At 40.2% G+C, this 26,693-nt stretch overlaps 1 protein-coding gene across 1 annotated transcript in view; it reads left to right on the forward strand.

Annotated features, from left to right (window-relative positions):
* Positions 1–26,693, forward strand: part of LOC127586265 (cation channel sperm-associated auxiliary subunit gamma-like) — a 134,957-nt gene that overhangs the window by 80,208 nt on the left and 28,056 nt on the right. The window contains exons 11-16 of the mRNA XM_052044071.1: positions 1,068–1,239; positions 3,762–3,886; positions 14,202–14,355; positions 16,498–16,561; positions 16,673–16,771; positions 16,983–17,087. Of these exons, the coding sequence (XP_051900031.1) occupies positions 1,068–1,239; positions 3,762–3,886; positions 14,202–14,355; positions 16,498–16,561; positions 16,673–16,771; positions 16,983–17,087 (719 nt within the window). The remainder of the gene's footprint in view (positions 1–1,067; positions 1,240–3,761; positions 3,887–14,201; positions 14,356–16,497; positions 16,562–16,672; positions 16,772–16,982; positions 17,088–26,693) is intronic.

Below are 26,693 nucleotides of genomic sequence, written 5' to 3' on the forward strand. Positions count from 1 at the left end.
CTATATTTGAATAATACTCTTTTGTTCTTCCTTCCAAAACAAACAACTTAGCATTTTCCCACATTTATACTCCATCTGCCAATATTTTTCCCATTCACTTAAGCTATCAATATCTCTCTGTAAACTATTTGTTTTCTCCTCACAACTTACCTTCCCATCTATTTTTGTGTTGTCTGCCAACTTGGCTAGGATACTGCAAACTTTGCTTCTTTACTGGAAGTCATTAATATATTTTGTAAAATACTCTACTGGTTCCTGTCCATCAAAATTCCATCAAAAAAGCTAATAAATCTGAGCTTTTCCTTTCATGCTGACTTTGCTTAATTAGATTATGATTTTCCAAATGTGTGGCTTTAACTTTCTTCATAATTGATTACGATGTTTCTCCTACAATATATATTAAGCTAATCAGCCTACAGTTACCTGTTTTTTGCCTCTCTCCCTATTTTAGCCTTGAATGGGGCAGATTGAGGATTTGCCATTATGATATCAGGCCAGAGAAAATCAGATTACAAGGAGAGGTTGTATAGATTCTTTAATAGCCTTGAAGATTATGGAGTAAAGTGTTTAAGAAGATTAAGCAATGTAATGGAGTATGAAGAGAATATTGCTTATTTTGGTTGCAGACCTTTGTGAAGATTAAGAACTACAAGAGTGACAAATTGCCTGCCTGAAAACAGGATTGCATTAACAGAATAATTTTGGTTAATCCATGTGGTTCCATTGTAAAAGTGCTATTCATTTATATTGCTGGAAAAACGCCCACTGAAAATGGAATAGCAGCACCATCTCGCACAAGTCTTCTGTAAAATAATTTGGGCTAATTTAATTTTCAAGGATGCAGTTTATCTTTGGTTATGATTAACATAATGCTACTCCCATGACCTGCAGGTTCATCATAACATTTAGAATGTTATAATTTTATAACACAATAAAGTCTTCACAGTATATAAAATGCCTGCTATAACTGTGTATCCCTCATCTCATCTTTCCAACTATCCCATATATACTATCTTCTCTTAATGAAAATTTAATTCTTAATTTCATGGTTCTTTTATCTTTCCAAGCATTACCACTTCTATCTGGCCAGTAACAAACTGTCCAAGGCTGGACTCTATGTGGAAACGTATGATTATCGAAAAAAGTATGACAAATTGATATTTGATAAATTGTCCTCTGTTATTTACCTGGACAAAGGCAAAGGGTATGAATTTAGAATCTACCTCACTGTGAATACTGGTGAGTTGAAACATCTAGTCTGTTGTTTCTAAATGCCACAATCACTTCAACATTGGGAGTAAAAACAGTGGGTTCCTATTAAAAATAAGTTATGTAACTTTGAAGATGTTTTATTTGGGCAGAGTTATTTTAGTTTAAACATTTTATTTCAGCACTGAGTGATGGAAATCTCATCAGTTTCACAGGCTGGGAGCATGAATTTGATTACAGGGAAGGTCAATTATGATTAGAAATCTGAACAATTTTGGTGATAATGCCAAGTTTTTAATGATCTTTACAACAGCCTTCATGTTTCATGTACTTATTGACATTATTTTAAAAACCAACTTTTATTTGAAAAATGTTATTAACACTTACATTTCCCAATATATTCTGTAAGTTTAAATGCTGGCGGAGTCTTTACATGCAAACTGGAGAAACTGGTTGCAGGTTGCAAACAGCAACCATTTAAGCTTACTGAATTTTCCAGTTGTGTGGTGCATACACAGGGTCTATAACTTACACTCAGACCAGACACAAAGACAGCTTTAAAAAAATTATAATTAAGATTTGCCAATTAGGTAATCAAAGCACAGATCACTTTTAATTCAGCTCACATATCCAATATCCAGTTGGATTTGCCACTCTCCAAATCTGTTTTCACTCAACTATCTTACCTTGCATGGGAAATCCAGAATAAGTTCAGTATACCTGTTAGTGTCATTTCAACATAAAAAGCTCATCATCAATTTGCTTGTGGATCCAGGGTGCAGTAAAGTCCCACTGGGCACAATCTCAAATCTAGTATTTAAAGGGCCAATGCAAAGAATCGAGTTTTGAGAAGATGAAGTGGTAGCAAGAGAAGAAAGTAACCATGGGTTCAGAATGGACAGTGGGTACACTTGACTTTAATGCCTGTAATGACTGTTAATGATTTTTGTTTATTAAGCGAATTAGGTTTTGGGGTTAGTGCAGGAAAATGGTCCTGAGGTAAAAGATCAGTGATAATCTTATGGATTGGTGCAGCAGGCACGATGTCCAAATGGCACGCTCCTTTTTCTATTTCTCATGTTATTATATTATTAAGTGCTATTCACCGGTGCTTATGGAGAGGCTCTGCTGAGTATACAGCATGAGGTGGGGCGATAAAACAGGTGTTGAGACAAGGCAGACATACCATATAAAAGGAGGAGGAGGAGGGTTCATGTACTATCTCCCAAGGTTGTCTACCAAAAGCTTTCTGAAGAACAACATCTCTGGAGCCTCAGGTTTTTGGAGGCACTGACTCCAAAATACTGCTAGTACCCCCGGGACCAAGATTTTAACAAGCTTGTTACCTAATGTGACTTAGATTGCATTGCTCCTTCCTGTACACCCAGTTTTGCTAATCCAAGGCAGCCAAGGTGACATTCAACTTGAACAAAGTCAGAAGATCTTTAATAGTAAGGAAGCTTTTAACAGAAAAGTTTAAGTGAAGGAAAGGTAGCAGTGAGTACTAGGTTGACTTGCAGTATTTGAACGTGTTTTAACCACGATTGTCAAGCTGCATTTGCCATGCTTTCAATGTTCAGCAAGGCTGGGAAACCCATTTAATTTAAATAGTGAAGTATTGCTCCATTTAAGCCATTACCATGTGTTAATAGGGAACCTGCTTCTCTTATGATGTCTGCATTCAGGCAGAAGATTATACGTATGAAAAATAATCAATGATTTGGAATGGGTTTTGAGATATGATTGCAATTTTAGTACCTTTTCTTACATTTTCTATCTGCATCTAAACCCACAGCTGTTAAAATTTCCTCATACATCTATCTGATTTCCTTTAATAAAGTCACCCTGGTCATCTTTACCTCTGAGCGGGGAAGATGAAGGTAAAACAATACCTAAAAATGTGGGTTAATTTTCTACTCCAGCTTGAATGCTTCCATTCAAGGTTTTCACCTCTGTCACGTAGCAAAGTAATTCTGATCAAAGTTACCAACAACATCCCTATGTGATTGTGACATTGGTAATCCATCCCTCTCAGCCAGTCCCAGTACTGGAAAGTTATGTCACAAAACATAGGCTATATAGCATGGCTTATGGTGGAACAGGACTTAGCAAATTTTATGACTGAGTTTTCTGTCAAGGGAGATAAATCATAAAAGATGAAATCTAATAACAAATCTATTTAGACAGCATCACCATCGTCAGAAAAGTGTTACATGGGACCTTTCAATAAGATACAACAATGTTGAAAACATACGCAGAAGTCATCCAGTCCAAATCCATAGCCTATAATCTGAATGCATTCAGGATACCAGCCAACATAGGTTGTGGGTTTCTGATCAAGAATGTCTGTTTGCTGCTGTTTTGAACTTGGGATGATATGCTTGTACTCTATTAATACCATAATATCTTGACCATTAATAGATTTTGCACTGTTCTTCAAATTAAAATGTTATGTATGCATGATAATAGATCATAGCCTTTCCTAAAGTATAAATAGCAGATTTTTGTTCTAACTAGTTGGACCACATAAAATTTGTGTTCTTTTATTGTAGGAGAGGAGTCTGAAGAATATGAAATCAATCAGGCATGGATGTCAGCTCAGGTTTCGTCCCCAGACTATGTTCTGGCTGAACTACAGAGGGAGGAGCTATTGAGTAGAGGGAATCTAATATACAAGGTACTTGTAGAGTTTTGAGGCATACAAGGAACACAAGGAAAAATGTGGAATCATTATCACATTCCGATTATGTAATTTTATCATGTGATGAGAAAAGGCAATAGTGATCCAGTAGATCTTTTGTACTTTACATTAAAATTTGAATACAGGAAAGGAAAACAATTTGACAGTTTTACATTAACACAAACAGTTTGCATTGTTGCGCACACAGTGGATCAGCTGGATGAATGTGATGTGAAGTGGTTGGAGGTGGGTTGGGAGAGGCTGGTTTTGTAGGCAGTGGTGCAGTAGGATGAAGGGGCAGCACGGTAGCGTAGTGGTTAGCACGACGCTATTACAGCGCCAGCGATTGGTGTTCGATTCCCGTCGCTGTCTGTAAGGAGTTTGTACGTTCTCCCATGTCTGCGTGGGTTTCCTCCGGGTGCTCCGGTTTCCTCCCACATTGCAAAGACGTACGGGTAGGTTAATTTGGGTTTAAAATGGGCGGCGCGGACTCGTTGGGCCGGAAGGGCCTGTTACCACGCTGTAAATAAAAAAAAATTAGATTGCAAGAGCTCCCACCAGTAATCAGATTTGTGAATTGATTTGGAATCAATGTGCTTTTGTTATGGTATAGTATGGTGAAAACTATATTTAACCTGCAGAAAAGAAAAGTTACTTCGGAATCACAGTCTTATAATAACTTTCAGTTAAACGATCTTTTTCCTTATTAGTTTATCTCTAAATCATAAACCAGTGGAAAGGTGGTGCAGAATCTGAAAATTTATATTGAAATTCATCTCTTGGACGACATCCAGTTTGTAATTTGTCTCAAATCATACGTTCTTGTGCAACTTGCACATCCTATCCAATAAACCAAATTAAACAACGTGCCACATTCAACGGACTCTTTTGTTCCTCTATCGTGTCACGGTTATGCCCAGGAAGACTGTAGTTAGGTTCTCAACGTATTGTTTCCACTGGCACCTAATTAAGAAACAGAATTTTCCACAATTTTTTGGATGAAGTATTGTCATTTGTTTTCTGTACTATTTTACTTATATGTCTTTTTGCCCTCAGGTCTCATTGACGGACCAATATTTTTATCGAGGACAAAGCTTGTCAGGTGAAGATCTGGTGTTAGTTTCAGTTTCAATAAAGGTGAGATTAATCTGAAGTGAAAGGACAATGGTGCAATCAAACCAAGATAAGTGTTGAAAAATATGAAATAATAGAAAAGGCGACCTAAAGCTTATACACATATGTATTTTACAAAGATTCTTTACAAGGAAAGGGAACTAGACAAGACACAATATTTCTGAGAGGGAAATTTTGGGCAGACAGATTAGTCAATCGCATGTCAGCTGGTGGGGCATTTGGAAGAAAAGACACAATTCAGATTCAAAGTATCAGAGAGTTGTGGAAGGATGTTAAGCTATTGAGAGACTGGGAGGTGAGACCATGAATGAATTTAAAATGAATGGATGAGCATTTTGTATTGGAGAAAGAACTGAATCCTTCAGTGTGTAGTTCACAAAGGTCTTCTGGTCCAACCCTAGGCAATGAGGTGTTTACTGACAGGAGTACGCAGTCTTTATAGCCTTGCTAACAGAGGTGATTGAAGTTTATCTCCTTGAGTTGGAGATTATTGAAGAGTTGGTGAGATGGGCGGAACAATGGCAGGTGGAATTTAATCCTGATAAGTCTGAGGTGATGCACCTTGGGAGGACTAATAAGGCTGGGACATACACAATGAATGGTAGGGCACTAGGGAATGTTGAGGAGCAGAGGGACTTTGATGTACATGTCTATGGGTCTATGAATAGGCTGCCATATTTTAAGGTAGTTAAGGTGGTTAAAAAGGAATATTGCTTTCTTGCCGTCGTTAGCAGGGACATAGAAAATAAGAACAGAGCGGTTATGATATAAGTACACAAAACATTGCTTAGGCCACAGCTGAAGTACTATGTGCAGTTCTGGCCACCACGTTAGAGGAAGGACATGATTACACTGAAGAAGGTGTGAGGAGATTGGCCAGGATGTTGCCTCGGTTGGAGCATTTCAGTTATGTGGAGAGACTGGATAGGCTGGGGTTATTTTCCTTGGAGTGGAGGGGGTGGGGGAGTTGAATGAGGTATATAAAATTCTGAGGTACGTAGATGGGATAGATAGGTAGAAACTTTGCCCCATACCCGAGATGTATAAAACCAGAGGTTCAGTGGGGATCTGAGATTTTTAAACCAGAGGGTGGTTGGTATCTGGGACACGCTGGTGAGAGGATGGTGGAAGCAGAGATGCTCACCCGTTTAAGAAGTATCAAGAGGAGCATTTGTATGTCCAGGGCAATGTAAGGCTACAGGCCAAGTGGTGGAAATTGAGATTAACATGGATGGATATTTGATGGTTGGCATGGACATGATGGGCTAAAGGGCCATTGTGTGTGATGTTCTATGTCTCTGGGATATTGGAATAATAGAGCCCATATTGGTTAGAAGGATGTTGAGCAAGCTGAACCTCATGAGAAATGGGATATAAGCGGTAGAGTTCTGAATCTGAAGTTTATAGAACATGGAGAATGAACATTCAACTTCAAGATAATGAATCACCTCCAAATAGTTTTTGCTCACTTCAAACCTGGTACACAATTGATAAGTTCAATCTTTTGCTGATTCTTGACTTTCAAATGCATAGTTACAGATTATGCCACTAGCTTTGATAAAAATGCCTTGAATCAATCTCTCACACTAATTTGTTAAGCATAACATAATATTGTTTCTTTCTCACGAAGTAAGTAGTTCACTGCATTTCACTTAAATATTATCTTAAAACTAGTGATAATCATTACTCATCCAGCAAGGTGAATAGTGTCACGAACCAGCAACAAAAGAAACACACTGAGCATGATTCAGTGTTAAAAACTATTTTATTAATCACTACTTATGATAATACGTAAAATAAAAGTAAAAATGTTAGTATGTTAGAATTCAAAAATGTTAAACCTTGAACATTAACCCCAAAAACTAAACTGTGTGTGTGTGTGTGTGTGTGTGTGTGTGGCAAAGTCCCAAACTCCAAGTTCAGGAATGGTTCTTAAAGTTCAGTTCCGCAAGCCATAAGGTGAAACAGGAGCAAGGGCTTCTTCAACAACCACCGTTGTCTGAAGATAAGACGTAGACATAGAGAAACAGAGAGAGAGTAAATACGAAATCCAAATGTTCCACGATGGAACCCAAACGACACTCCAGTGTTTACTCGGTAGTGACTTCCTCACCCCGAAAAGCATCCGAATCGTGGTTGTCCACACAAATACCTGTTTCCTTCTACAGGTCAGCAACAAAGTGAATTCCACCGGATTTCTTCCAGTTTCCATACATGGATTTCAGTGGCAGACACAGTTATTGTTTCTCATCCATTGATAGAGAAAACTAGCAGGCTGGTGTCTCTCTCCCTTCTCTCTCTCTCTCTTCTTCTAACTTCTTCAACAACGTCATTACGTCCTTTATCTTCTATTGACGTAAGCACGCCCCACACACACATACACACACACTCTCTATCTTAAAGGGACATTCACTGAGTCCGTAACAATAGTTATTATATGTTAAACAGGCAGTGACTTTGCAGGAAAACTGTAACTGTTACTTACACCATTTATAATCTCTCATGCCATGGGAAAGTTTATCATACAGTTAAATGGCAACATAATCAATATAGAGAACCATCTGCTTTCAATTTAATAATGTGTACCAGAAATGTGAAGTGCAAGCCCTGGTTCTAAGTTTCTAATGTGTTGAATAGTGTGTGGGAAATCCAGAGCTAAGTTCAATGTATTTGCATTGCCTTTTGATTCACGCACCTTATTGGCATTTTATTTCAGAATCACTGTCAAATCAGCAGCAAAGGGAACAATATGGAGTCACATGAAGTGATCTCAATTTCAATATTTAAAGCTAAAATACATAGATGCAAGTGAGGAAGTTTGGAGTCAGGAAGAAGAGACAAGCAAATTTGAGATGGGCAAAAGCCATGTCCCGTTTCACTGATGCTTTCCTGGATGTGCTGTTAAGTATAGGAGGAAAAGTCCTACAGCTGTAACCAAGAAACAAGGCACAGCATTTGCTAGTATCAAAATTTCTTGCCTCTTCTTCACTGACTTAAAATATCTAACTTGCATCATAAATTTTCCTTCTATTATACTGAAGTTGGAAGTTGTGGAACAGATCTACCATGTGTCTGTGAATTCCACCATCTTGGCTGGGTCACTTTGAAGTATATCACTATCCCCTGCACTTTGCCAAACTTCCAAATTATATATTAAATGTACATTTTGAAATGGTACTTGTACATTGTTAAGAAAATTAGTGGTACCATTACCTGGGGAGCCAAAGAGTGCATCTTCCTCCAGTTCAAAAAATAACTTCTCCATTAGCTTTTCTCTCCAAGCCAATTTCTTATCCATGTTGCTACTACCTCTTGTATTCCTTTTGCTAAGAGTGCGGAAAATTGCCCGGATATGTCCAGTTCACAAAAATCAGGTCAAATTACTGCTCAATCAGTCTACTCTCAATCATCAAAGTGATGGAACATGTTGACAGTGCTATCAAGTGACACTTACTCATCAGTTACCAACTTGCCAGTGCCCAGTTTGGGTTTCACCAAGGCTTCTGGGCTCCAGAACACATTACAACCTTGGTCCAAGCATGGACCAAACAGTTACATTTCAGAGTCTGGGTGAGAGTGACTACCCTTGACATCAAGGCACTATTTGAGCAAAGAGCTGTGGTAAAACTGGAAGTCGGTAGCTTCAAGAAAAAACACAAGTGATTGGAGTTGCAAAAGAAGCTTGATTGTGGTCTTAGAAGACAGTCATCCCAGAACCATGACTCCTCTGGGCTGTGTAAAGGCCCAACAACTTCAGCTGCTTCAACTGTTTCATAAATGCCCTTTCTTCCGTCATAAAGTCAGAAATAGGGGTGTTCGCTGATTGCACCATGTTCAATTCCATTTGTAGCTCCTTAGCAAATGAATTAGTTCATGCCTGCACAAAATACAAACATAGGCTGACAAGTGGCAAAGAACATTCATGGCACACAAATCCCAAGCAATGACCATCTTCAACAAAACAGAGTGCTGGGTATTCTGAATGGAGTTGCTCACCTCCTGATACCATAAACTCTTTCCACAAGACACATCAAGATTGTGATGAGATACTTCCTACTTGCCTGGAAGAGTGCAGGTGCAGCAACAATGAAGAAGTCCATCCAGCACAAAGCGGTGTGGTAGTGCCTTCACCAGTAGGATAGTACCAATACTAGAAGGTGGCCCATCATCACCTTTGCAGGGACGGTTAGGGTTAGTCAATAATTATTGGCTTTGCCAGTGAAACCCAGATCCTCAAAAAATGAATAACTGAAAAAAATTATGTGCAACTTCATCGAACATCTTTAGAAAATTCGAAAGTGCATTAACCACATGTGATCTTTCATTTTTCATTATAACATAGAAGGCCATTTGGGCCATGAAGTCTATGCTGGCTTTCAGGGCAATCCCATTCTCCAATTTATTTCTCTGTACCCATTCTCTCACATTTGCCAATTAACAACCCCATCCCCCCCAGAGACTCATACCATCCACCTTGGTGGGGACAGTATACAGCAGTCAATTAATCTAACAACCAGCATATCTTTGGGAAATGGGAGGAAACCAGAGCACCCAGGGGAAACCCACATTGTCACAGGAAGAATGTGCAAACTCCACACAAACAACACCAATGGTCATAATTAGATCTGGATCAGTGGAACTGTGAGACAACTATACTATCTGCTACTTAAAGTCTTAAAGTGGTGCTTCACAGCTAGAACCAACAACTTGAGTTATCTTTCACTGAGAATAGTGGGATGGGATGAGCAAGCACTCTGCTTCTCCTATGGATGGTGAAATGTCATGGCTTTGGAGGTGGACAGCTGGGGAAATTATTGAAATTGCCAGAGCAGCCCCACAACAAAAGCAAAAGCCCTTGCAATATCAGATACATCAGGTCAATAAGAAGAGATTTGTCTTTGGTCTTGGACACCCAGCAGCCATTTTAACATGATTGAACAAGGTTTCTTGTCCTCCTGTTAAGGCCTACTTGGAACATAGAACAGTACAGCACAGGAACAAGCCCTTTGGCCCACAATGTTGTGCTGAACCAATTACATTAGTAATTAAATGCCCAACTAAACTAATCCTTTCTGCCTACACAATGTCCATATCCTCCCATTTCCCTCACATTCATGTGCCTATCTAAGAGCTTCTTCAATGCCCCGATCATATTTGCCTCCACCACTAGCCCAGGCAGTGCATTCCAGGCACCCACCACTCTCTGTGTAAAAAAAACTTGCCCCACACATCTCCTTTGAACTTGTTCCCTATCACCATAAATGCATGCCCTCTGGTATTTCAACCCTGGGGAAACGATAGTGGTTGTCTACTCTATCTATGCCTCTCATAATCTTATAAACCTCTATTAGATCTCCCTTTAGCATCCACCGCTCCAGAGAGAACAACCCAAGTCTGTCCAATCTATCCTCATAGCATATGCCCTCTAATCCAGGCAGCATCTTGGTAAATCTCTTTTATGCCCTCTCCAAAGCCTTGACATCCTTCCTATAATGGGGCAACCAAAATTGAATGCAATATTCCGATGCAGTCTAACTAAAGTTTAATAAAGATACAGGACAACTTCCTACCTCTTGCACTCAATGCCTTGACTAATGAAGCAAGCATACCATATGCCTTCTTTACCACCCGATCAACCGGTGTAGCCACTTCCAGAGAGCTATGAGCTTGGACCCCAAGATCCTTCTGCTCATCAACACTCTTAAGAGTCTTGCCATTAACAGTGTAGTCTCTTTACATTTGATCTCCCAAGGTGCAACACTTCACATTTGGCCAGGTTGAACTCCATCTGCCATTCCTCTCCCCAAATCTGCAACTGATCTATATCCCACTATATCCTTTGCCAGTCTTCTACGTTATCCACACCACCACCAATCTTTGTATCATCTGCAAACTTAGTAACCCACCCATGTACGTTTTCAGCTAGGTCATTTATATACATCACAAACAGCAGAGGTCCCAGTACAGATCCCTGAGGAACACCACTAGTCACAGACCTGCAGCTGGAATAAGTCCCATCGACCACTACCCTCTGTCTTCAATGGGCAAGCCAGTTCTGAATCCAAATGGCCAATTCACTGTGGATCCCATGCATCTTAATCTTCTGGGTGAGCCCTTGTCAAACACTTTACTAAAGTTCACATAGACAATATCCACAGCTCTATCTTCATCAATCACCCTCATCACCTCATCAAAAAACTCAATCAAGTTAGTAACGCACGACTTGCCCTACACAAAGCTATGCTCACTGTCCCTAATTTGGTTATGGTTTTCCAAATGCTCATAAATCCTATCCCTAAGAATCCTCTCCAGTAACTGCCCTACCACTGACGTGAGACTCACCGGTCTATGGTTACCATGATTATCCCTGTTTCCCTTCTTGAATAATGGAACAACAGTCCTCCAAGATCTCGCCTGTGGCTAGAGAGGACATGAAGATATTGGTCAAGGCCCCAGCAATCTCATGTCTTGCCTCTCTCAATAACCTGGGGTATGTCCCATCAGGCCCTGGGATCTTATCCACCATGCTCTTTAAGAGACCCAACACTACATCCTCCTTTATCTCGAAATGCCCTAGCATATTAGCATGCTTCACACTGATCTCCCTATCCTCCACATCCTTCTCCTTGGTAAGTACTGATGCAAAGTACTCATTAAGGACCTTGACCTCATCCACATCCTCTACTTCCAAGCATATGTTCCCTCCTTTATCCTTGAGTGGTCCTACCCTCTCCCTAGTTATCCTCTTGCTCTTGGATGTATGTATAGAATGCTTTGAGATTCTCTTTAATCCTACTTGCCAAGGACTTTTCATGGCCCCTCCTGGCTTTCCTAATTCCCCTCTTGAGTTCCTTTCTGGCTTCTTTATAATCCTCATGTGCTCTGTTTGATCCTAGCTTCCTAAGCTTTACATACTTTTCCTTTCTCTTTTTAATTAAATTTACCACCTCTCTCGACATCCAAAGTTCTCTTACCTTGCCTTCCTTCTTACTGGAAAATACCTGTCCTATACTCTGTGCAGCTGGTCTTTAAACACCCTCCACATGTCAGATGTGGACTTGCCCAAAAACAACTGTTCCAAATTAATTAACCCTAGTTCCTGCCTAATTGTCTCGTAATTTGCCCTGCTCCAATTTAATACTCTCCCACAAGGTCCACACTTATCCTTATCTATAGCTATCTTAAAACTTAAGGAGTTGTGGTGACTGTCCCTAACTGTTCTCCCACTGAAAGGTTGGTCATCTGGCCAGGCTTGTTACCCAACACCAGGTCCAGTATGGCCCCTCTTCTTATTGGACTATCTACATATTGATTTGAGAAACCTTCCTGGATGCACCGAACAAATTTTGCCCCATCTAAATCTCTTACACTAAGGAGGTGCCAGTTTATATTAGGGAAGTTGAAATCCCCCACGACAACAACCCTATTAGTTTTACACCTTTCCCTAAACTGCCTGAATATTTGTTCCTCAATATCCCGGTGGCTATTGGGGGGCAGGAGGGGGGGGGGTGGTCTGTATAATCCCATCAGAGTGATTGCACCTTTCTTATTTTTAAGTTCTACCCATATAGATTCAGGGACGAGCCCTCCATTGCAGCTCCAGTGCAGCTGTGATATTGTCCCTGATTAGTAGTGCAACTCCTCCCCCTCTTTTACCTCCCTGTCTATCTTTTCTAAAACATCGAAACCCTGGAATATTAAGCACCCATTCCTGTCCCTCTCTCAACCAAGTCTCTGTTATGGCCACATCATAGTTCCATGTATTGATCCATGCTTTAAGTTCATCACCCTTACCCATAATGCTCCTAGCATTCAAATACATACACTTCGAACTGTCTGTCCTATCAAGTCTATTACTTTGCTCCTACCTGTTTTTACTGGCCCTGACATCTATCTTCCTCTCAATCCTTCCACTTTCTGACCCAGTGCTCTAGTTCCCATCCCCCTGCCAAACTAGTTTAAACCCTCCCGAGTAGCAGTGTTCATTCTATTTGATATATTACCAAGCCAACTTGCATTTGGGCTCCAATTTTGTAACAGTGACACCACTCAAGGGTTGAAGCAAATAGGTGTATGTCAGGGGAAACTAGATATGCAAATAAGGATGCAAGTATAAGCATGTGCTAATGAGGTTAGATGATGAGGATGGGAATAATAGGCAGCTTATCTAGAGCAAGAAAGCTGGCACAGAGTAGTGGGGCTGGATAACTCTCTGTTGTGGGTGGGCTTGGCCAGCATGGAGAAGCAGAAGCAGAAGTGGAAGGTGAAGTGGCCTGTGGGTTGTTGAATGCCATGGTGGAAGAAGTACACTTTTGGATTAGCACTGGGAATTTGTTAAAGCAAATTGGTAAAGAAGCAGATATGTATATATAGAAAACAAAGCCAGCTTCACTGTAGATAAACGCAGGAAAAACTGATCCGGCATTTTGAAGGGAAGCAACATTGTGGAGGGTAACAGGAGTCCTACGAACTGTCAAAGATGGAAACGAAAGAATGGGGAAGGAAAGTGTAAGGTACAATAATGGAAAGGAAAATATTGAATTAAAAAAATAAAGTAATATTTATTTTAGTAAATCTGGCTAGTAATATCTAGCCAGAAAAATTGCAAAAACTCCATGAATATCAAGATGAACCTGGGAACTCGTGCACCAAGCTAGCTACAGTGGAAAGACACTAAGTGCATGAAGAAGACTGTTGTATTAGTCATGTTTCACAATGCATTGCAGAGCAATGATTGCGTTTATATTAGAAAACTTATTTACAGGAGTCAGTGGGGTGGGGGTTATTAAGCTTACTCTTGACATGTAGGAAGAACTTCGATTTACTGATAACTTGCCTCTCTTTCTCAGGTCGTCAATTCTGACCTTGCCTGCTTTTTGGAATTTGGGGATGAAGTTAAGATGCAGGTGACAAAATAAAAATGCTTCTTATTTGTTACAAAACATGTAATGAAGTTTCTCACAGGAAACCTGAAACTAAAATATCATGTAACACTGCTTGTAGCACTGTTTAAATAGTTTCGAAAGTTATTTATTGTCATATGCACAAGTAGATGTATGCACTTACGTATGTAGTTTTGTAAGCATCTGGCGATAATTCATCAATTTTACTGTTTATTTTCAATTTTCATACTGAATACACAAAAAAAACTATAGCATGAGTTATTTTTACTTTACAGGGTAGCATACAGATGAAAGTCTATGTAGGATGCCCACCTGGAAACAGACTTGCTTTTGACATTGCCTACACTCTAAACTACAGTATCAATAAAAATAACATGTACTTTGACTGCCTCAAGCCTGATGAAATTCCGTGCTTCTATTATGAACACCGTAAGTGAGTTACACTCCTTCCAAAATGTAATCATAGAATCATACGCCAACCATTCTGCCTTTCTACACTGATCCTATTTGCCTTCAATAGGCTTGCATCCCTCTGCACCTTTCCTATCAAAATGCCCTTTAAACGTTGTAATTATATCCGCCTCTACCACCTCCTCTGGCAGCTCATTTCTGTGTGAAAAACTTCCCTCTGATCTCTTTTAAGATCCTCCCCCTCACCTTAAACCTGTGCTGCCACGTTCTAGACTTCCTTGCCCTGCAGAAAAGGCTCTGACTATATATCCTATCTATGCCCCTCATAATTTTATAAACCTCTAAGGTCACTGCTCAGCCTTCTAATTTCTAGTGAGAATAAACCCAGCCTATCCAATCTCTCCTTATAACTACAGTCCTCCATTCCAAACAACATCCTGGTGAATCTCTTCTGCACTCTCTCTATTGATACCACATCCTTCCTGTAGTATGTGACCAGAACTGTAGACAGTACTCCAAAACACAGTCTAATCAATGTTTAGTACAGCTGCAACATGATGTCCCACTCTTATACTTAATGCCTTGGCTTATGAAGGCAAGCATACCATGTGACTTCTTCACTATCCTATCCACCTGTGTCATTGCTTTCACCAAACTATAGACTTACACTGCAAAGTCCCTCTGTACATCAATGGTCCCAAGGTCCCTGCCTCCTCTTGTATTTATCCTACTAGCATTTAACTTACAAAAGTACATTAACTGTCACTTAAGTTAAAATCCATCTGCTATTGCTTTGCTCGACTTCACAGCTGGTCCATGTCTCACTGTATTATTAGACAATCTTCTACGCTGTCTACAACCACTACCCTCTGCCTTCCATCATTAAGCCAATGTTGGATGCAGTTTGTCAACACACCTCGGATCCCTTGTGCCTTAATGATTTGGTGCTTCAGAAAGCCAATTGACCTTCATTGTCGGAATATCGGCAAGTTGCTACAAACATTGGTGTTACAGAGAGAATCTATAAAGAACTCAAGAACCACAGGAACGTCAGGAGAGGGAAAGGGAATAGGCAGTCAGTGCAGGGTACCTGTGTGGCCGTTTCCCTCAATAACAAGTATATTATTTTGGATACTGTTGGGAGTGGGAGGTGGCGACCTACCAGAGGAAACCCACAACGGCCTGGTCTCTGGCACTGAGTCTGACTCTGTGGCTCAGAAGGGAAGGGGGGAGAAGAGGAGTGCGGTAGTGATAGGGGATTCCCTGGTTAGGGGAACAGATTGAGATTCTGTGGATGCAAACGAGACTCCCAGTTGGTATGTTGTCTGCTAGGTGCCAGGGCCAGAGGTGTCTCGGATCGAGTCCACAACATTCTTAAGGGGAAGCAGCCAGAAGTCAATGACTTTAATTTTAAAGTTTCACATTAAAACTGCTTCATTTTTTTTAGTCAGAAAGATTCAAGCTCAGCTCAAAATCAGGCTGTAGACAGAAAAGCAAACACTTACACAACCTTGTTTTCTTACTTTATGAATTCAGAAATTATAAATAAATTAATTTAAAAATACTGTCTACTGCAAAATGCCAGACAGCTACACAAGTTGTAAAATATCATAAGCAGCCATAACCAATAGACTAAATTTAAGACAACCAAACTAAGGCTGATCTTTTGCAAACTCTTCAAATAGCTTTACTGCAGATAGCCATCCATCTATCATTCCCGATTTCTCACCTGCTTTGGAACTTAATAAACTATACCTCACTGTGGACACTGCCAAAGGAAATTTATTGGTAACCACAAGAACATTGTGGGTCTAGCATATTTTTCATGTCAATGTGACAATGCAAATCACAGTGGTAAACTTAAGGGGAAAAAACAAAGTTTGTAAGAAAAATATTTTTTGACTATGAAACCAGAATATTTAAAACAAAGAGAAAAATAGTTAATAATGATTTACAACTTGCAGAACAATTAAACCTTCCTAGTGATTTACTTAAGGCATTTAGGCTTTGTGACTTAAAAGGAACACTTCTGAAATAGAAATATTTTGGTTTATCACATATGGTACCTTAGCCCTTCCAGATGTATGTTATGTTCTATGAAGCAAATAAAGTTCATATCTCCTATATATTTATTAAAACTAGATTTGCGTATTTTTGCAGCGTTTTATCCCTTCTTTTTAATTCAAGATATGGTAACAGGGAAATCTAATCAATTTATGGGCAGGTAAGTGAAAAAATAAATTGAAATATAATATCCCTTTTTTTAAGCACAAAAACTCTTCCATAAAATATTTTTCCTAAGTCTGCATGAAAAACATGTGTTTTAATTTCCTAGATATACCTTTAAAGTAATTGGAGGTGGACCGTATAAAAAATCCAATATCAGAAACTTCAGTCCACGTGAGATTCTGTTATATAACTCAGTGAAGTACAGGTACTATTTCACACTCTGCAGATACGGAAATTTCCAATATCTAGCATATATCATTCCCTTAAGGTATAGAATGTACACAACATGTAAACACAAAACTAAACATGTAATACTCCACACTACCATGATATAAAACTTCATCATGAATCTGTATTAGTTACATTATGTTGTATGACAAAAGTGAAAGATCAATTTGTAATTTTGTTTCTGATAGGCATAACTATGCAGCAATATGGACGACTACAGCAAGCAACCCGAGCATTGAACAATATACAAACGATGGCTTCCTTATTTTCCGAGGTGATGCCTTTGGAATTAGGTGAGTGGAGCCAGTGCAACATTAACCAACGTGAAATATTCTCCAATGTTGTACGGATTTATTTATTTATCATATTAGTTATGATTGTCAGTTGAAATGGACCAATCTAGAGATTAATAGCTATCAATACTAAGTAAAATTAACCCATCGAAGCAGAAAGCAAAAGTGAGAAAAATTTCTTTACAAGTTGTTCTCGATGAATTAATGTTGGTTTTGTATAGCACTGTAGTTTCCTCTTTAGAACTGTCTCTCCTTCAAATCTATTTTAATCAAATTTATCTTCAAAAGAACAGTCCTTCACTCTTTCATCCTTGCAAATTATTCACCATACCCAATCTTTCTTTTACTTACAAAATTCTTCCATGTTCATGTCCATCTTTCCCAAACGCACTATTTGAATTCATCCAACAAGGACTTTATCCCTACCACAATATTGAATAGTCTCCTGTCAAAATTACAGATGGCATCCTTTGTAACTTGACAAAGGTAATCTATCCCATGTCTTTCTTGACGTCTACAGCTTTTAACAATTCTCCTCCAATACCTCTTCTCCACACAATTGAGTATAGAACCACACCAGCTGGTTCCATTCTTAGCTATCCGATCATAGCCAGAAAATCACCAACAATTGGCTCTATTCCTAGTCTCTGTTGTTACCTCCAAAGTCAACAAAGGATCTGTCATTGGCCCCATCCTTTGTCTCATATTCATGCTTTTCAGCAACATTAGCTGAAAATACAGTATCAATTTTTGCTGACAGCACACAGCTCTGCCTCAATATTCCTTCTCTCAATTTTTCTACTTTCTCTAAATTGTTCAATTGTTTGCTTGACATTCAATACTAGATGAACAGAAATTTTCTTAAACTATGTACTGGTAAGCCAAAGCAATTTTGGTCTCTTGTCGCAGATTCTGTTCCCTGGCCATCAGCTCCATTTAAATGCAGCCATTTGAATGCAGTCATCTGAATTTTAACCAGACTTATAAACTTTGGTGTCGCCTTTGAACTGAGGGTGAGATTTGGACCACCTATCCATGCTAACATTTGAGCACTAATTCTACTTCTGCAACACAGCCTGATTCCATTGCTGTCACAGCTGGTGCTGCTGCAACCCTTATCAATTCCTTTGATGTTTTTGTGCTTAGATTATACTGATGCAGTTATGGCTGGTCTCTGTGATTCTAAGTTCCATAAATTGGACATAATGCAAATCACTGCCTATTTCCCATTTACCCACTACCCTCATGCCTGCTGTCCTAAACTGACTCCTGATTAAAGCAACCTCCATTATAAAAATCTTATTCTTGTCTTCAAACCCTTCCATACCTCACTTCTTGTATGGCCTTGTGAGCTACCGAGCTATCTGTAGTCCTTTATTCTGCCCTGCTGATCATCTCTGAATTTAATTGTGCCAACTTTGATGATGTATTCAGGTGCTCAACTCTTGAGTTCCCTCCTCTCCTTTTTCCTCCTTTATGATACATTTTGTCAGCCTCTATGTAAGCTGTTTTTACAGATAACATTTGCTACTCAATACTTCCCACCTTTGAATGATATTTATGCATTGAGGAATGGGAAATGGACAGTATCTTCCAGCACTTTCCCCAGTTTTGTTGCCTCATTCATTTTCTAGTGTTTGGAAAGAATATCAAAGATGTATTTGTCTCAAATCTATAAATAAATTCTTCATTTAAATATTAATTTGGTGTGTCACTATTCTGCTCCTTTCCTTGTCTTTTGACTTGCAAGCTGGTAAATGTTCAGAAATGTTATTTCGACTAGAGGTCAACAATAGACAAATCAGATTTAATGGCAGTACTTCTTTTGCTATTTTCTGTTTACACATAATCTCATGATATTTTTATGTCTTAAATTTTAATTTTCTTTCTGGCTTAGACATATTACTGGCAGGTTGTTTGTTCTTTAGCACTACCCGTGTAACTACAGACATATATGGTCAGATTTTGCATTTAATGATGGAAATTCCTCTGCTCAGAAGAAGCTGTACATAATCATTCGTGATATTAGAAGCTGCCTTTCCTTACTTTTGTTGGCACTTCATGAAAGAAGATTTACCAAGCTGGCTGAGAGCCAGCATAGCATGATTGATCTTATTCACAATGTGCTATCTACTTTTTTTATATGCCTTAGACAAGCCATTTGAGGAGCTATCTTCTAAATGTTTGCTTTCTCTTCTTCTTAGACAGACCCTCAGGGTCAAGGATGATTTGTTTGGGTTCTGAGGTGACTAACAGATCTTGTCAGCATCTCTAAGCATTGGTTCCTGACAGAGCGGGGAGAGGCTGGAGTGGTGAATGGGTTGGTAGTTTGTTTTGGATTTTCTTATTTGAATTTGGCCTCCATGTATCTCTGCTGGAGAGTCTTGAAATGTTTGCTGCCTTCCTAAATGCTTTTCTAGCAGTTTAAGTGGTCTTGGTTCAGGGATTCCCATTAATCCATGAGGGTATAACATTTTTTCAAGGAAGCTGATGAAGAATCTTTGATCTGAAATGAATTTTTCCCTCCCTCTTCACAGATTCTGAGTGTTAATAGCATTTTCTGTTCTTATTGTACTAAGGGATAAATTGGGGTGCATTAAACTATCAGAAACAAAGGACTAAATCCCATTGCCACCTTGATATTATAGTGTTCAAGATTCAGGCCATTGATGAAGCTGCAGCAAAAAAGAATCCAAGAAAGCAAGGAGGTTAGTGACCACCAGGAAGGGCAGCAAAGGCAGGCAGGTTGTGCAGGTCGTCATTTCCCTCTCAAACAGGTGTATCATTTTGTTTACTGTTTGGGGGAATGGCCTCCCAGAGGAAAGCAGCAGTGGCTAAGTTTGTGGCGCCATTGTTGGCTCTAATGCATAGCAGAGAAGGGATAAGTCTAGGCTAAAGACTCGTTTGTGAGGAGAACGGACAGGTATTTCTATAGCCAAGAGCAAGACTCCAGAATGGTCTGTGGCGTCCCTGGGTCAGGGATGTCTTGGATCAGGTACAGAGCATTCGGAAGGGGGAGGGAAAACAGCCAGAAGTCGTAATATGTGTTGGTAGTAACGACATAGACAGAAGGAGGGATAAGGTACTGTAGAGTGAATTTAGGGAGTTAGACAGAAGGTTAAAAAGCAGGACCACCAGGATCGTAATCTCAGGATTACTTCCCATGCCATGAGTTGGTGAGGGCAAAAAATAGAATCGCAGGTCAGATAAATGCATGGCTTAAGAGCTGCTGCAGGAGGGAGGGCTTTAGCTACTTAGATCATTGGAATCTCTTCTGGTGCAGGTGGGACCTCAACAGGAAGGACAGGTTACATCTAAGCTGGAAGAGCACCAGTTGTGGTGGTTGGAGGTCAATCATCTCAGTCACAGGACAGCTCTGCAGGAGTTTGTCAGGGTAGTGTCCTAGGCCCAACTATCTTCAGCTGCTTCAGCAATGACCTTCCTTCAGTTGTAAGATCAGTAATAAGGATGTTCACTGATGATTGCACGATGTTCAGCGCCATTCATGACTCCTCAAGTAAAGAAGCAGTGCACAACCAGCAAGACCTGCACAATATCCAGGCCTGGGCTGATGGTTGGCAAGCAACATTCTCACCACACAAGTGCCAGACAATGACAATAACCAACAGGAAAAAATTCAGCTATCACCCACTGACATTCAATGGTATTACCATCACTTAATCCCCTGCTATCAAAATCCTGGGGGTTACCATTAACCAGAAACTAATCTGGCATTGCCATATACACAGTGTGCCTACAAGAACAGGTCAGAAGCTAGGAATCCTGCAGCAAGTAACTGACCTCCTAACTACCCAAAGGCTGTCCACTATCTACAAGGCTCAAGTCAGGAGTGTAATGGAATACTCTCTACTTGCCTGGGTGAGTGCAGCTTCAACAACACTCAAGAAGCTTGACACCATACAGGGCACAGCAGCCCGCTTCACGGGCACCCCAGCGACAACCATTCACTCTCTTCCACCTATGCACAATACCAGCAATTTGTACCATCTACAGGATGCATTACAGCAATTCACCAAAACTTCTTAGACAGCATCTTTCACACCCATGACCTCTACCAACTAGAAGGTCAAGGGCAGCAAAAGCATGGGTACGCTACCAGCTGTAAGCAGCCCTCCAAACCACACACCATCCTGACTTGGAAATATGCTGCTCTTGCTTCATGGTCGCTGGGTTAGAACCCTGGAACACTCTCCCTAACAGCGTTGTACATATACCCACATCTCAAGGACTACAGCAGCTCAAGAGGGCAGCTCACCAGCTCCTTCTTAAGGGCAACTAGGGATAGGCAAGTAAATGCTGGCTCAATCTGTCTACATCCCTTGAATGAATTTTTAAAAAATCCTTGCAGGAAGGTTTAAACGTGCTACTTGAGAAGGTTTAAACAAATAAACAAGTGTGTGGGAAACTCAACAGCAGTGTGGCATGTGGGGAGATTGACCTGAATGTAGAAGATAAATCAAGCAAGTTGAGTGGGCAGAATAGACAAAGGCAAGTTAGGGAGCATGGAGTTAGTAATGGGCCTGACTTCATTTACTTTAACGCAAGGAGCATTACAGGTAACTTAGATGAACTTAGAGCATGGATTGGCATGTGGAATTTTGATATTACAGTCATGGAAACATGGTTGAGTGAAAGGCAGGACTGGCAGCTTAATGTTCTGGAGTATCGATGTTTCAGGCATGACGGGGACGCAAAAAAGAAGGGGGAGTCATGCTGCTGATTAAGCAGAGTAGTATGTGAAGAGGGATTGTGCAATGAGATTATATGGGTAAAATTTAGGAGTAAGCGAGGAGCAATCACTTTGCTGGGGTTATTCGAAAGCTTTCTCAATGGAAGGAATTAGAGGAATAGATACGTATGCAAGCAAATCACAAAAAGGTATAAAAGCAATTAGGTTATAGTAGCTGGGAATTTTAACTTTCCAAATATTGATTTGGATTGCCCTAGTGCAAGGGGCTTAGATGCAGCAGAGTTTGTTAATTCTATTGAAGATAGTTTTTTGAGACAATATGTAGATTGTCTTACCAGAGAAGGGACTGTACTTGACCTCACCTTAGGAAATGAAATACCGGGCAGGTGGTGGAAGTGTTGGTCGGGGAACACTATGGAGACAATTGCCACAATTCTGTAAGTTTCAAGCTAGGTATGGAAAAGGAAAAGGAAAATGGTCTTCAAGTTAAAGTTCTAAATTGGGGCAAGGGTGATTTTGATAACACAGGAGAGGACTTGACAAAAGAAGATTTGGAGCAGATGCTTGCAGATTAAACGACATCTGACAAGTGGGAGTCTTTTAAGAGAGAGTTAGCAAGAGTTCAGGGACAACATATTCTGGTAGGGGTGAAAGGAAATGATGGCAAGGTTAGGGAAACTTGGATGACAAAGGTTCCTGAAGGTTTGATCAGGAAATAAAAGGAAGCATGTCACAGGTATAGGCAACTACAATCAAGTGAGTCCTTGAGAAATATAGTGAGTGTAGGAGAGTACTTGAGAAGGAAATTAGGAGGGAAAATCGTGTTGAAATATCCTTGTCAGGTAAGATTAAGGAGAATACTAAGTCATTCTATAAGTATATTGGGAGCAAGAGGGTAGCTAGGGAAAGTGTAGGTCCACTTAGGGACCAAACGGATGGGTGGGACCAGGGAATGTGAGTGAGGTCCTAACTGAATATTGCTCATCTGTATTCACCCAGGGGATAGTGAATTCAGGGAAGGATATATTGATTGTCTGGACCAGGTAAGTATTAAGAAGGTGAAGGTGTTAGATGTCTTGGAACACATAAGGGTGGATAAATCCCTAGGGCAGATGAGATTCATCCCAGCATTCTAAGGGAAACAAGAGAGGAGTTTGCTGGGGCCATGACAGAGATTTTTGCATCTTCAGGTGAAGTACTGGAAGACTAGAGGAAAGCTAATACTGTTCTTTTATTTAAGAAGAGCAGCAGGGATAAGCCAGATAACTACAGGCCAGTGAGCATTATGTCAGTGGTAAGGAAATTATTGAAGAATAATCTAAAGGACAGGATTTATGTTAATTTGGAAAGATGGAATTGGATTAGGGAAACTTCAGCATGGCAATAGTCATTTAAGAAAAGGATATTTGAAGATCAAAGCTTCAGACCTCGCACAACACAGGTGATCTACCAGGTAGCAGTGATCTCTGCCCTTCTGTATGCTCCTGAAACCAGAGCTTCCTACAGCAGACTTCTCAAAGCATGGGAAGGCCCGAGTTACACTCAGTTGACTGCATTGGATGGCCATATTATTCGTGTGCCTGACACCAGACTCCCAAAACAGATGATATTCCGAACTTTGCCATGGGAAGAGGTTACCAGATGGTTACAAGAAAATATTCAAGGATGTGTTCATAGAATATGTTCAAAGTCTCCATGAAGAAATGCCACATCAGTACAGACTCCTGGAAATCTCTGGCCCATGACTGCTCAAAGTAGAGAAGGAGCATTCAAGATGGTATTGAGAACCTTGAGGCCATGCATCAGGAACACACAGAGGCTCCGCAGAAGCAGCAGAAGGTGTAGACCATTTCACAAACTACCTCCTGCCCTGTGAAAGAGTCTGCATTTCCCACACTGGCTTCATCAGAACCCATCAACCTGGTGTGGAAGTAAGTCTAACCCTAACCCTAACCATCGATCCCAAGGAGAATGGATTCCTAAGAAGAAGATAGGATTTAGAAAGGTGTTAATTTTTAGAGGGAGCTGAGTGTCCTCACACATGAAATACTGGAGGTTAAAGCATGTATTGCAAGCAATAAGGAAAGCAAATAGTATGTTCAGCTTTATTGCAAGATGATCTGAAGTGCAAGTGTTTAGTGCAATTAGTGTAAAACCACACCTGGAGTATCGTGCATAGATCTGGCCTTTCTTCTGACAGAAGGTTATATTTGTGACAAGGAGTGCATTGATGGCAATTGATTTATGGGATGGAGGTAGTTGTCCTGTGAGGAGAGATTAAGCAGGCTGGATCTGCACTTTCCTGAGCTTAGAATGAGAGATGATTTCATTGAACCATACAAAAATCCCTACAGGGCTTGACAGGGAAGATGAAGGATGACGTTTCGCCTGCTTGGGGTGTGTTATGGACTCAGTGAAAGTCCCTTTAAGATAGAGAGTGTGTGTGTATGTGTGTGTGGGGCGTGCTTACGTCAATAGAAGATAAAGGACGTAATGACGTTGTTGAAGAAGTCAGAAGAAGAGGAAGGAGAGAGAGAGAGAAGGGAGAGAGACACCAGCCTGCTTGTTTTCTCTATCGATGGATGAGAAACAATAACTGTGTTTGCCACTGAAATCCATGTATGGAAGTTGGAAGTAATCCGGTGGAGTTCACTTTGTTGCTGACCTGTAGAAGGAAACAGGTATTTGTGTGTGGACGACCACGATTCGGATGCTTTTCGGGGTGAGGAAGTCACTACCGAGTAAATACTGAAGTGTCGTTTGGGGTTCCATCGTGGAACATTTGGATTTCGTATCTACTCTCCCTATGTTCTCTACATCTACGTCTTATCTTCAGACAACGGTGGTTGTTGAAGAAGCCCTTGCTCATGTTTCACCTTATGGCTTGCGGAACTGAACTTTAAGAACCATTCCGGAACTGGGAGTTTTGGACTTTGTCACACACACACACGAAGAGTTTAGTTTTGGGGTTAACGTTCGAGGTTTAACATTCTTGAATTCTAACATACTAACATTTTTTTTTTACTTTTATTTTACGTATTATCATAAGTAGTGATTAATAAAATAGTTTTTAACACTGAATCATGCTCAGTGTGTTTCTTTTGTTGCTGGTTTGTGACAAAATTGGGGGCTCGTCCGGGATCCAATCCAAAGATTAACGAGTGTCATCTGGGATCGTTGCCCAGATTGACGAGATTCGTTCGGGATTCAATCCAAAGATTGTTGAGGGAGGTCTGATAAATTCTTTTTAATTGGCTTGTGTGTGTGGAAACCAGCAGCAATGGATATTAAGGCATTTTTGGAGTCACCAACCCAAAAAGGATTGGAGGTGGCGAAAAAGGATGATTTGATAAAGATTGCTACAAGGCTAAACCTTACAGAAGTAAAGCAGTCTATGAGAAAGGCAGATATTCAGAGACTGATAGCTGGCCATTATGTGGAAAAGAAGGTGTTTGAGGAGGAAGTGTTAAAACAGTTTCCTGGCAGTGAAATAGCAATTTCTGAGGCACAGGTGCAGATAGCAAAGATGGAGTTAGAACAAACACGACTGAAGTTCGAGTTGGGACAAAAGAAATTAGAGGCCGAACAAAAGCTAACTCAGATGAAGTTAGAGGCTGAACGGGAACGGGAACTAATTCGGTTAAAGTTTGAGGCAGAGGAGAAGGAAAAACAGAGGCAGCATGAGTTACAAATGAAGCGTAGGAGTTTGGAATCTGATTCTGATGATGGTTTTTCAGCCAGCAGGGAGGTTCGATTAGTCCCTCCGTTTGAAGAAGATCAGGTTGATCAGTATTTCCAACATTTTGAAAAGGTTGCTGTGAGTTCAAACTGGCCAAGGAAAGGATGGGCTCTTATGGTACAGAGTGTGATTAAAGGTAAAGCTCAAAAAGCTTATTCTGCTTTGTCTGCTGAGGATGCAGCTGATTATACCAAGGTAAAACAAGCTATATTGAAGGCCTATGAATTGGTACCTGAAGCTTATAGACAAAAATTTAGAGACTCGAGGAAATCTGCAGATCAGACTTATATGGAATTTGCCAATGGAAAGGGAATATGTTTTGAACGATGGTGCCTGGCTAAAAATGTAGATGGGGATTATGATAAATTGACAGAATTGATACTAGTGGAAGACTTTAAAAGATGTGTTCCAGCTGAATTAACAACATATTTAAATGAAAGGGCAGTGGAAACTTTACAAGAAACTGCTAGGTTGGCAGATGATTATGCTTTAACCCATAAATCAAAATGGGGACAACCTAAAACCTTTCAAAAGAGTTACAAGGACAATCCAGGTAAAGCGGAGATTAAATTGGGAGGTAATCAAAAAGGAAAAGATGAAAAGAAGCCAGGGCTGGAGAAACCTGTTGAGCGTACTTGTTATTACTGTAGGAAACCTGGCCACATGATATCTAATTGTGCCCTTTTGAAGAAAAAGAAGGAAGCTGGGCCCAATGCTTGCTTTCAGGCAATTAAAAATCAAAAAGGTTTAGGAGATGCTGTTAAAGATCAGTCCTTGCAAGAGGGAAAAGCGGAAAAGTTGGAGGAGGTGAGAAAAGAATTCCGTTCGTATGTATCAGAGGGTTTTGTTTCACTGAATGATGAGTCACCCCAGGTGCCAGTGAAAATTCTTAGAGATACTGGGGCTAGTCAATCTCTCTTGCTGGACAGTGTTTTAAATTTTGGTGAAGAAAGTGACACTGGTGAAGTAAATCTAGTACGAGGCGTTACAGGTGAGACCATGTCTGTCCCTTTTCACAGGGTGATTTTAAAGTCAAAGTTCGTAGAAGGACCAGTCGAGATAGGGATAAGACCTAGTTTGCCAGTGGAAGGAGTTTCTTTGTTATTGGGAAATGACCTTGCAAATGGAGAAAGTGATCCTGTGGTACGGTTAACAA

This window comes from Pristis pectinata, chromosome 35, assembly GCF_009764475.1.
Source record: "Pristis pectinata isolate sPriPec2 chromosome 35, sPriPec2.1.pri, whole genome shotgun sequence".
NCBI classification, from domain to species: domain Eukaryota; kingdom Metazoa; phylum Chordata; class Chondrichthyes; order Rhinopristiformes; family Pristidae; genus Pristis; species Pristis pectinata.